The sequence below is a fragment of the Scyliorhinus canicula genome, chromosome 13 (genome assembly GCF_902713615.1).
Source record: "Scyliorhinus canicula chromosome 13, sScyCan1.1, whole genome shotgun sequence".
NCBI lineage: Eukaryota > Metazoa > Chordata > Chondrichthyes > Carcharhiniformes > Scyliorhinidae > Scyliorhinus > Scyliorhinus canicula.
Genome location: NC_052158.1, coordinates 126,735,367 through 126,747,575, shown reverse-complemented (window position 1 = coordinate 126,747,575; position 12,209 = coordinate 126,735,367). Strand labels below are relative to the sequence as shown.

Genomic DNA, 12,209 nt, shown 5'->3' with positions numbered 1-12,209 from the left:
CTTCTTTATCGGGGGAGTTCGTATGCTGCAAAATCCACGGGTTAGTTAATCATCCCTACCCATTATTACCCATGCGGGCGACAACACCGCCCATTCTGGGTAGGGAATCAGTGTTGGACATTTTTATTAGTGCATTCTGTGTTGTGCTCCCTTTTCTGGTTCAATAGAAGCTTCAAACTTGAGAACAATTCTACATATCATACTGGTGTTTTAACAATAATGTCCTCAATCCAATGCTGCCATATATTCTTACAAAACATCCACTTAAATATACACTCCTTCAATGGAAACTGTATAATGTCACCGGTGAGGGGTGGGGAAAATTGGGAAATGCGATATTGCCGGCGAGAATCGCGTGCCCCAACTCCGGCGACATTTTGTGCCCACATTACCGGTCTTGCTGACGGCTATCTCAGGCGCAAAATCACCACAAGTAACTATTGTCAGTCTCTATCCAAGGAAAATGTCTGGGAAAGGGTGCAGTAGAAGGATCCGGTACATTAATGGTTAACCTTGGACTAACTCCTGTATCTGTAAAGAACCACTTAACTGGAACCTAGGTCAGCATTATAGAACTAGTTAGCAACATGTACAGACATGCATGTACGGACAGACATGGAGTCTTCTCCATAACTGTACCCTCTATTGTAAATATATACACCATTCAGTAATGTGAATAAAAACTTCTTGGTAACTTCTGCAAGATGGTTTAATGATGTCTAAGTAGTATACATCATGGGTAGCAACCACCCAACAAAGCAATACCTTGCAGGAGTTGCATTACTTTGAACACCATAAAAAAGAGAGATATAGATAAGAATTGTTGTTTCAGACTACCTGTTCCTGTTGAATTGCCAGCTGTTGTTGAAGTTGTCATATTCCGAGGTGTTAATGATGGATTGATGTTCTGCGTAGTTGTTGGTGATGATGTAGATACTGGTGGTTCAAAGGCCTGTGGTGTTGTTGCTGATGGTTCAGAGGAAGTTATTTCCGCTGTTGTTGTAATATTAGACATCACTAATTGAACAAACAAGATAATCATTGCTTGGCACTTTAATTAGTGCAGTATGCGTTCTGCTAACTTTTCTGAATCTGTAGCAACTTCAAACTTGAGAACAATTCTACATATCTCTGTGGTGGTTGAACAAAAATTTTCTCAAACTAATGCTGCCATACATGCTTCCAAATATCTACATAAATATACACTAACGATAATTGCCAACTTCCCTCCATCAAACATAACGGGAACCCCCAAATTGGGCTCCCTAGTGGTGCTGCAACCTCCTGGCATAGGTTGGCACTGGCTGGCACTACCAAAATGTCCCTATCTCCCGGGCTCCATACTGAATGATACCCCAGTGGATCCCCTCCACTGTTTCCCATCCTTTAAGAGCAACTGTTTCAATATTCCGTCGGGGGATCATGTATCATGTGATGGGGAGGCCCTTTAATAGTATTGAAATTCAGTGAGATATATTTAAATGAAGATCCGGCCTTTTGTTAGGGGCATGAAAAGTCCACACTGATTGTTCGAAAACAAAAACTTACTTTATTTGACATACAGATATATACAGCCCCCATAGTTCCCTACTGGGTCTATTCTTGTTGGTGCCTGACTGGCCGACTCTATTTCTACAAAGTGAATATTGTTAAAGGTCCCCCACCATCTTTCGGGGAGCACATATTCTGCAAAATCCACAGGGCGGTTAATCATCCCTACCCTGTAAGACCCGTGTGGGTTGTGACATCCCTTCCCCACCAAAGTCCAATGAATCCTCAGAAGACCGCGGTGACGAAGGGCGCCATCTGGCTGGGCATCATGCACCCGATGTGCTGGATTGGGTGGCATGTATCTTAAAGGCGAACACCGCTTCCGACACAAATGCCCCAGTGGCTGCCACTCCAGAGACAATGGACCCGAGGGTTCCCCACAGAGACATCCTACATTTCCAAGTCCGAGTTGACGACCTCAGGCAGTCTATAGATATGGTTGTAGAAGAATCCTCTGAGGACAAGGTTCCGCTGTGGCCTGATCAGGCAGTAGATGCGGTTTTAGAATTTCCTGAGGATGAGGAAATTTCCGACGAAGCGGTCACCTGGACCTAATGTGGTCAAAGTGCTTTCACATAATATGATACTGGGCTTTCACCTGGTAAGAGACCATCCCTGTCGGGCACAGGATAATGCCAGGGATCCACTTGGCGCTGTCGTCGAAGATCCGAACAAACGACGAGTCACCTGGTGCAAAGTGGCAGGAAGGTTGACGTCGAGTGGGGCAACACCATTGCTGCTCTTGGTTATGGTGCACTTTCGCACTTATGTCTAGAAAAAACGCACTAAGGTGGGTCCGAAGTTTCCAGCCCGTCAGTAGCTCCGTGGAGGCTACCCCAGTCACTGCGTCTGGAGTGGCCCTGTAACAAAATGGGCCAGCCTGGTTTCCATCAATCCCGAAGATTGTTTCTTGAAGCCCCATTTAAATGTTTGTACTACTCTCTCCCCCAAACCATTAGAAGTGGCACAGTGGTTAGCACTGCTACCTCATAGCGCCAGGGACCCGGGTTTGATTCCAACCTCGGGTGACTGTGTGGAGTATGCACATTCTCCCTGTGTCTGCATGGGTTTCCTCAGTGTGATCCGGGTTCCGTCCACAGTTCATAGATGTGCAGGTGAGGTGGATTGGCCATGTTGAATTGCACTTTTAAGGTGGGGTGTAGGAATAGGACGGGGGATTGGGCTTAGGTAGTGTGGTCGTTCATAGGGTCAGTGCAGACTCAATGGGCCGAATGGCCTCCTTCTGCACAATAGAATCTATTCTATCAAGCCGGGTAGCATGGGACAGTACAGGTATGACACACCCCATTTGCTTCAGAAGAACTCCTCACTCATGAAAGTTGTGCAATTTTCATGACAAGTACTTCAGGGAGACCGTGCGTGCAAAACGATAAACATAACTTCTCGATGTTTGCGCAGGACGTGGCTCCCACCATCTTGTGCACTTCAAGCCAATTCGATTGAACATCAACTAATAAGAGGACCATGGACCCGAAAACGGATCAGCAATGGCCGGACGGCCTGGCCATTCCCAATTATGCAGGAATGCAGCCGGCAGGACCTCCTCATGCTCTTGGGAAACCATCTTCTCAATGTTGAGCCATCGTCTCAATGTCAGCATTGAGTCCCGGCCACCATACGTAACAGCGTGCCAGCATTTTCACCTTGGACATGCCTGTCCTTTGTCTGAGACAACTAAATGCGTACCCCACAGCTAGATACCATCCTCTACACTGAGCTCAGACTGCTTGGGAGGAAAAAAAACCTTAACTTGCCTGGGAGCTGTTTGTGACATTATAGGCAATGTACAGATGACAAAGGGTGAATGTAATGATGTAGATAACCTCTAGTTGAAGCTAGTTAAAGAAGTATATAAAACAGTGACTCACAGATCTCTGGGAGAGAGCTGGAGAGCAGTGATAGAGAGTGCAGTACAGTATTAGAGTATTGAGACTAGTGTAGTTGAGTGTAGGTTATAGATGAGCTTATTGTTTACTTTAGGGGTAAGTGGCCAAACTTAATTTAAGTTGTGTAAATAAATGGTAGCTTTGTTTATGAACTTAGCTTTTGTGGTCTTTGTGAACACTACAAAATTCATCCTGACAATAAGAATCACAAAGAACACTACATGGCACCAGGCATGTGTTCCCACAAAAAGCATTGAGTAGAAAGTTAGCAGAGAGTCTAGAAAGAAATGAAGAACAGTCAAGCCACTACAAAGATCTCGAAGACAGAACCAAGTTCCAGATTGCGAAAATGCAAGATCTGAAAATGCCAGAACACTTCAGGACGACCGGGAAACTCAGTCTGGGAAACTGGGAAAATCTCCAAACAGCAATTTGAAGTTTTTTGATCTCTTCCATATTAGAATCAGCTCCTGATCACAAATGAGTCGTGCTTCTCCTCAATTTGGCTGGACTGCAAGCATTAGAATTGTTTAATTAATTTGAATTTACAGACGGAGAGGGTAAGAAAAAGTTTGAACGGGTCGTGAAGAAATTTGATGCACATTGCAAAGTGCAAGTCAATGAATATACGAACTACACATGCTCAGGAAAAGGCTACAGCTTAATGAAGAATCGGTAGATTAATTTCTTACGGATTTAAGGCGAAGACCGCAAGCCTGTAATCTTTCCTCCGTTCTGGATTCAATGTTGCGCAATCAAATAGTATTAGGCATTTTTGATGAGAAATTGTGAGAAAGGTTGTTATAAAGACCAATTCTGTCTTTAGAAGAAGCCATAAATCTGTGAAAATCCAGCGAGCAATCAACTGAAGAGTATGCCAAGTTCAGGGCTAAGGAAAAAAGCTCGGACTCGGGCAACGTGGCCGACGCCATTAATGCTGTGGCGCAGTTCGGAAAGCAGCACGCCACTGATGGTGGCCATTTTGAAAGTGACGTCACAAATGTGATGATGTGCACACACTGCGGCAATGGCTACTTTAGAAAAAATTTCCAGCAAAAGGGAAAAAATGCGTGCGATGCATCAGGTTCAATCATTTTGCCGTTTCACTTCAGCGATACCGGCAAACAATGCTAAAAGATCATTTTTAAAAATAAGAAGGTCCAGAACAGACAAAGTAGAGAACAGAATGAAAAATGTTTAAATGTACATGATGATTCCTCAAACTTTCATACCGGATGACTTAATTGTGGAAGTGGTAAACAGAGTTTTTTTTTAATCAACATTTTATTGAGGTATTTTTGGTACAGTAACAACAACAAAATAAACAATATACATGAAACCATAAACATAGTGCAAAAGCCATTTTCCTTTTGTACAAGTCCCACCCTTATTAACCCCACCCCTCTCCCCCGTCTGCTGACGATTAATTTTCCACAGAAGTTGACGAACGACTGCCACTTCCTGGTGAACCCTAACAGTGACCCTCTCAAGGTGAACTTGATTTTCTCCAAACAGAGAAAGCTAGCCATGTCCGATAGCCAGGTCTCCGACTTCAGGGGCTTTGAGTCCCTCCATGTTAATAGCATCCATCTCCGGGCTACCAGTGAAGCAAAGGCCAGAACGTCTGCCTCTTTCTCCTCCTGGATTCCCGGGTCTTCTGATGCCCCAAAAATTGCCACCTCTGGACTCAGCACCACTCTTGTTTTGAACACCGTGAACAAACCCCTGCCAAAATCCCCTAAGCTTTGGGCATGTCCAAAACATGTGGACATGGTTCGCCGGTCCTCCCGCACATTTTGCGCACCGTCCTCCACCCCAAAGAATCTGTTCATCTGGGCCACTGTCATGTGAACCCAGTGAACAACCTTAAGTTGTATCAGGCTGAGCCTGGCACATGTTGCGAATGCGTTGACTCTACTCAACGCGTCTGCCCATAGACCATTTTCTATCTCACCTCCCAGCTCCTCCTTCCACTTGCACTTCAGCTCCTAGGACTGCGTCTCTTCCAACCCCATAAGCTCCTTATAAATGACCAAGACACTCCCTTCTCTTTCCCACCCTCTGGATACTACCCTGTCCTGAATCCCCCTCAGCGGTAGTAGCAGGAAGGTTGACACCTGTTTATGAAGGAAGTCCCGCAGCTGCAGATACCTGAATTTGTTCCCCCTCGCCAACGCACACTTTTCCTCCAATGCCCTCATACTCGGAAAGCTCCCTTCTGTGAACATATCCCCCATCCTCTCAATCCCAGCTCTCCGCCATAACTGGAACCCCCTGTCCATACTCCCCAGGGCAAACCGGTGATTATCACAGATTGGGGCCCAGACCGATGCTCCCACATGCCGCCTCCATTGGCCCCAAACTCTCAGGGCCACCACCACCACTGGGCTGGTGGAATACCGTGTCGGCAGGAAAGGCAGAGGCACAGTTACCAACACCCCAGACTGCTGCTCTGACATGAAGCCGCCTCCATGCCGACCCCTCCCCCACCACTCACTTCCTGATCACGGCTATATTAGCCGCCCAGTAATAGTTGCTAAAATTTGGCAGCGCCATACCGCCCTCTCCCCAACTCTGCTCAAGCAGGGGCTGGTTTAGCACACTGGGCTAAATAGCTGGCTTTTAAAGGCAGGCCAGCAGCACGGTTCAATTCTCGTACCAGCCTCCCTGAACAGGCGCTGGAATGTGGCGACTAGGGGCTTTTCACAGTAACTTTATTGAAAACTACTTGTGACAATAAGAGATTTTCATTAATTTTCATTTTCATTACCTTCCTTACTCGCGGGGTCTTGCCCGCCCAGACGAATCCCGTGATCACTCTGTTGACCCGCTTAAAAAAGGACCGCGGAATAAAGATGGGGAGACACTGAAATACAAATAGGAATCTCAGGAGGACTGTCATCTTCACCGTTTGCACCCTCCGAGCCAGAGACAACGGAAGCGCGTCCCATCTCCAAAAATCGTCCTTCATGTGGTCCACTAGCCGGGCCAGATTCAATTTATGCAGCCGGTCCCATTCCCGCGGCACTTGGATGCCTAGGTACCTAAAGCTTCCCTCTAGTAACCTAAATAGCAGCCCTCCCAGTCGCCTCTCCTGTCCCCTTGCCTAGACCACAAACATCTCACTCTTTCCCATATTAAGCTTATACCCCGAAAACCAGGCAAATTCCCCTAGAATCCTCATGATTTCTTCCATCCCCTCTATTGGGTCTGAAACGTACAGAAGCAGGTCATCCGCATAGAGCGAAACCCTATGCTCCACACCCCCCCCCCCCCCCCCCCCCCCACACCACCCCACCCCTCCCCGGATCAGTCCTCTCCAGCCCCTCGAGGCTCTCAGAGCAATTGCTAATGGCTCTATAGCCAGCGCAAACAACAATGGGGAGAGGGGGCATCCCTGTCTCATCCCCCGGTGCAGTCTAAAATAGTCCGGTGTTGTCCTATTCGTCCGTACGCTTGCCCAGGAGCCTGATACAGTAACCTGACCCAGTCAATAAAGCGTCGCCCGAATCTGAACCGTCCCACTATCTCCCACAGATAATCCCATTCTACCCGATCAAAAGCCTTTTCTGCATCCAATGCGATCACTACCTCCACCTCCCTACCTTCCGGGGGCATCATGATCACATTTAACAGCCTTCTTACATTGGCCACCACTGCCTGCCCTTAACAGACCCCGTCTGGTCCTCCCCAATAATGTCCGGAACACAATCCTTAATCCTGGAGGACAAGATTTTGGCCAGCAACTTGGCATCTACATTCAACAGGGAGATCAGCCTGTAAGACCCACACAGCTCCGGGTTCTTGTCCCGCTTAAGAATCAGCGAAATCGTTGCCTGTGACATCGTCGGGGGCAGCAGCCCTCTTTCCCTTGCCTCATTGAACATCCTCAACAACACCGGCCCCAATATCCCCGAGAACGTTTTATAAAACTCCACTGGATACCTGTCCGGACCCGGGGCTTTATCCGCCTGCATGGCCTTCAAGCCCTCCGCTATCTCTTCCAGCCCAATTCGGGCCCCTAGCCCTCTATCCGCTCCCCATCCACCTTTGGGAAATTCAGCCCCTCGAAGAAGTGCCTCATCCCCTCCGGCCCCGTTGGGGGTTCTGACCTGTACAGCCTGCTGTAGAAATCCCTAAACGCCTTATTCACCCCTGCTGAATCACCAATCAGGTTCCAATCTCAGTCCTTTACTTTCCCTATCTCCCTAGCTGCATCCTTCTTCCTGAGCTGCTGTGCAAACATTCTGTTGGCCTTTTCTCAAACATCGCCCCCCTCGCCTTTCCCAGCTGCTCCACCACCCGCCCTGTGGTCAGCAAGCTAAGCTCCGCCTGTAACCGCCGCCGTTCTCTTAAAACTCCTGCCTCTGGGGGTCTCTGCATACCTCCTATCAATCTGTAGTATCTCCTTTACCAGTCGGTCCGTCTCTGCCCTATCCACGTTCTTCCTATGGGCCCGGATTGAGATCAGTTCCCCCCTGACCACTGTATTCAGTGCTTCCCACACCACCGCTCCTGAAATTTTCCCCGTGTCATTGACCTGCAGGTAGCTCTGAATACATTTCCTCAGACGCTCGCACACCCCTTCATCTGCCAAAAGTCCCACATCCAACCTCCAGTGCGGGCGCTGGTTACTGTCTTTACTAACCTGCAGGTCAACCCAGTGCGGAGCATGGCCCAAGATTGTAATCGCCGAGTACCCTGTGTCCACCACCCTCGCCAGCAAGGCCCTGCTCAAAATAAAGAAATTAATCCGGCAGTACACTTTATGCATGTGTGAGTAGAAGGAGAACTCCTTCACCCTCGGCTGCCCAAATCTCCATGGATCTCTCTCTCCCCCCCCCCCCCCCCCCCCCCACCACCACCACCACCAACACTCCTTCAGCTCCATGAACCCTCTCAGTTCCTTTGCCATTGCTGGCAGAGCTTGACCGATCCAAGCCAGGGTCCATAACTGTGTTGCTGTCCCCACCCATGACCAACCTGTGCGAGTCCAGGTCCTGTATGTTCCCCAGCATCCTCTTTATAAACTCCACATCATCCCAATTTGGCGCATACACATTTACTGATACCACCTGCACCCCCTCTAGCTTCCCACTGACCATAATGTACCGACCTCCCACGTCTGAGACTATTCTACCCGTCTCAAACACCACCCGCTTATTGATCAGGATCGCGACTCCTCTAGTCTTTGAATCTAGTCCTGAGTGAAAGACCTGACTGACCCAGCCTTTTCTCAGTCTATCCTGGTACTTTACTCTAAGGTGCGTCTCCTGCAACATTACCACGACCGCCTTCAATCCCCTAAGATGCGCGAACACACGTGCCCTTTTGACCGGCCCATTTAACCCTCGAACATTCCAGGTGATCAGCCTAGTTGGGGGGCTCATTGCCCCCCTCCGCCGATCAGCCATCCCCTTTATTAGGCCCGCCTCCAGACCGTGCTCCACGCCTCCACCGGTCCATCACCAGGGAGCCCCCGCTCCCAACCTCCTCTCTGTCCCTCAGCCCAAGTCCCTCCCTCGTCAGCAGAACATTCACCCCTAGTAACAACACCCGGTAACGCAAACCCCTTTACTAAACCAAACATATGCACACCCCCTACTGCGCTTCCGAGAGCTATCTCGCCCAGCTGGCTTGGTGGCTCCCATCCTCGGTGCCAGATAGTCGCCCACCTATTGTCCCCTCCCCATCCCCTCCCCCCCCGCTCATACAAACAAACTCCAACGTCAAACAATCCCCACTCAATTGCCCAACAGAAAAACACCAAGATCAAAACAAGCACCCCTCCATCCCCCAACAGTGCAACTGAAAAGCTTAACTCACTCAGCTCTACCGCTGGTTCCAAATCAATGGAAACGGCATCACAAACATCTTCCATGAAACGCTAAACAAAAAACTTTTTACAAAAACAGAGAAACAAAAAGAAAAAACAAAAACATGAACGTTACAGCCAAGATCAAAAGTTCTCAATCCAGCCCTTTCTTTTTCTCAAAGTCCAATGCGTCCTCAGGCGACTCGAAGTAGAAGTGCTGATCCTCATGTGTGACCCAGAGATGGGCTGGGTATAACAATCCAAACTTCAACTTTTTCTTAAAAAGGGTCGACCTGATCTGGTTGAAGCCTGCTCTCCTCCTGGCCTCCTCTCCACACAGGTCCTGGTAAACCCGCAGGATGCTGTTGTCCCATTTACAGCTCCGTGTCTGCTTGGCCCACTGCAGAATACGCTCCTTATCCGAGAACCTGTGGAATCTCACCTCCATAGCCCTCGGAGAGTCTCCCATTCGCAGCTTCCTCGCGAGTGCTCTGAGAGCCCTATCCACCTCCAAGGGCCGGGAGAATGCCCCATACCCCAGCAGCTTCACAAACATGTCTGCGATGTATGCCCCAGCGTCCGTTCCTGGGCGTCCAATCTACGCTCCAATCGCTCAATTGCCTCTTTTATCGGGTCCAAGCAGTCCCGCTTCTGCATAGCAAAGCCTTCCTGAATGACTTGCATCAGCTGCTCCATAGACTGCTGGGTCGACAAGCCAGAGGTCCGAACCTCCGCCTTGCTGTCTTCTGTTGCAGCCAAAGCCCAAGTCTTCTTTTTCTTTTTGTTTCTGCCCTTACGAACACTTTTAGTCCTTCTCTCCGTGCACCGAAGTGGGAATTCAGTAAACAATTGGCACTGGCATCCATTTTACAATTCAAGTCCGGTAGAAAAACGGGGGAAAGGTCCAAAAGTCCGACCAGAGCGGGAGCCACCAAATGTGCGACTTACTCCTTTATAGCCGCCACCGGAAGTCCCTGGTAAACAGAGTTGATACACTGGATACAAATGAAAAAGAAATTTGTCAAATTTTCAACTTAATAAAAGATTGGACAATGACATTAAATGCAAAGGGCACACCAGTGTTCCTTTCAAGCTGGACATGGGTGCACTTGCAAATTTACTCACTGAGACCAATCTGAGACAAGTGCATAGCACTCCAAACATAAGAAAATCAAACTGCCGACTGACAGATTACAATGGCAAATCCATAATGACCACAGGCTCCTGCTGCCTCATGGTGCAGAATGGTGACATCTCCATGCCACTGGACTTCGAAATTGCAGACGACAACAAGTCCTCGCTAATTGGTGCAGAGGCATGCGTTAAATTAAATTTGGTGAAAATAAATCAGCCTACCAACGAATATCAGCATGAAGCTGAAGGCAAAGAATTAGTTTGGCTGCGTTATCGAGAGCCACAAGCAATAGTGCTGAGGCAACATCCAACATTGTATGCAATGTGGAAGCACGTTGCAGACATGCTGCCCGTTTCGGATGCAAAGCTAAAGTTGATCAAAGATTAAACTGAAAAAGACCCAATTCTACAAAGGGTAATAAAAACCTAATTGGAAAATTTTCAAAGCATTAAGGCTGATTTAACAGTGATAAATATATTCCTGCTAAAAGGTGACAGGATTGTCAGAACCCTCCTGCCTGAGACAAAGTATCATGTAAAAGAGACATGAAGGGCATCAAGGAATAGAAAAGTATCGCAGACGTGCCAGACAGTTAGTGTACTGGCCGAGCATCAATTGTGATGTTGACCACTACGCGCAAGAGTGTAATGCCTGTCAAACACATCAACCATCTCAATGCAAAGAAACCTTTGTTGCAAGCGAGATTGTCACAAATCCATGGGCAAAGATTGGGATGGATATAGAGAAATACAGCACAGAACAGGCCCTTCGGCCCACGATGTTGCGCCGAACTTTTGTCCTAGGTTAATCATAGAATTTTGGACAATTTTTCATGGCCAATCCACCCAACCTGCACATCTTTGGACTGTGGGAGGAAACCGGAGTACCCCGAGGAAACCCACGCAGTCACGGGGAGGATGTGCAGACTCCACACAGACAGTGACCCAAGTCGAAATCGAACTTGGGACCCTGGAGCTGTGAAGCAATTGTGCTATCCACAATGCTACCGTGCTGCCCTTAAGAAGTTAACCTACACTCCCTTATTCTACCCTAATCCAAGTACCTATCCAATAGCCGCTTGAAGGTCCATAAATTTTCCGACTCAACTACTACCACAGGCAGTGCATTCCATGCCCCCACTACTCTCTGGGTAAAGAACCTACCTCTGACATCCCCTCTATATCTCCACCATTTATCTTAAATTTATGTCCCCTTGTAATGGTGTGTTCCACCCGGGGAAAAAGTCTCTGACTGTCTACTCTATCTATTCCCCTGATCATCTTATAAACCTCGATCAAGTCGCCCCTCATCCTTCTCCGTTCTAATGAGAAAAGGCCTAGCACCCTCAACCTTTCCTCGTATGACCTACTCTCCATTCCAGGCAACATCCTGGTAAATCTCCTTTGCACCTTTTCCAAAGCTTCCACATCCTTCCTAAAATGAGGTGACCAGAACTGCACACAGTACTCCAAATGTGGCCTGACCAAGGTTTTGTACAGCTGCATCATCACCTCACGGCTCTTAAATTCAATCCCTCTGCTAATGAATGCTAGCACACCATAGGCCTTCTTCACAGCTCTATCCACTTGAGTGGCAACTTTCAAAGAACTATGAACATAGACCCCAAGATCTCTCTGCTCCTCCACATTGCCAAGAACCCTACCATTAACCCTGTATTCCGCATTCAGATTTGTCCTTCCAAAATGGACAACCTCACACTTGTCAAGGTTAAACTCCATCTGCCACTTCTCAGCCCAGCTCTGCATTCTATCTATGTCTCTTTGAAGCCGATAACAGCCCT

General features: G+C 48.1%; 1 protein-coding gene across 2 annotated transcripts in view; it reads right to left on the bottom strand.

The window, feature by feature from the left end:
* LOC119975487 (cell wall protein DAN4-like) overlaps positions 1 to 12,209 on the bottom strand; it is an 82,075-nt gene that overhangs the window by 50,962 nt on the left and 18,904 nt on the right. For both annotated transcript variants that reach the window (XM_038815218.1, XM_038815219.1), the window contains exon 2: positions 838 to 1,017. In XM_038815218.1, the coding sequence (XP_038671146.1) occupies positions 838 to 1,017 (180 nt within the window). The remainder of the gene's footprint in view (positions 1 to 837; positions 1,018 to 12,209) is intronic.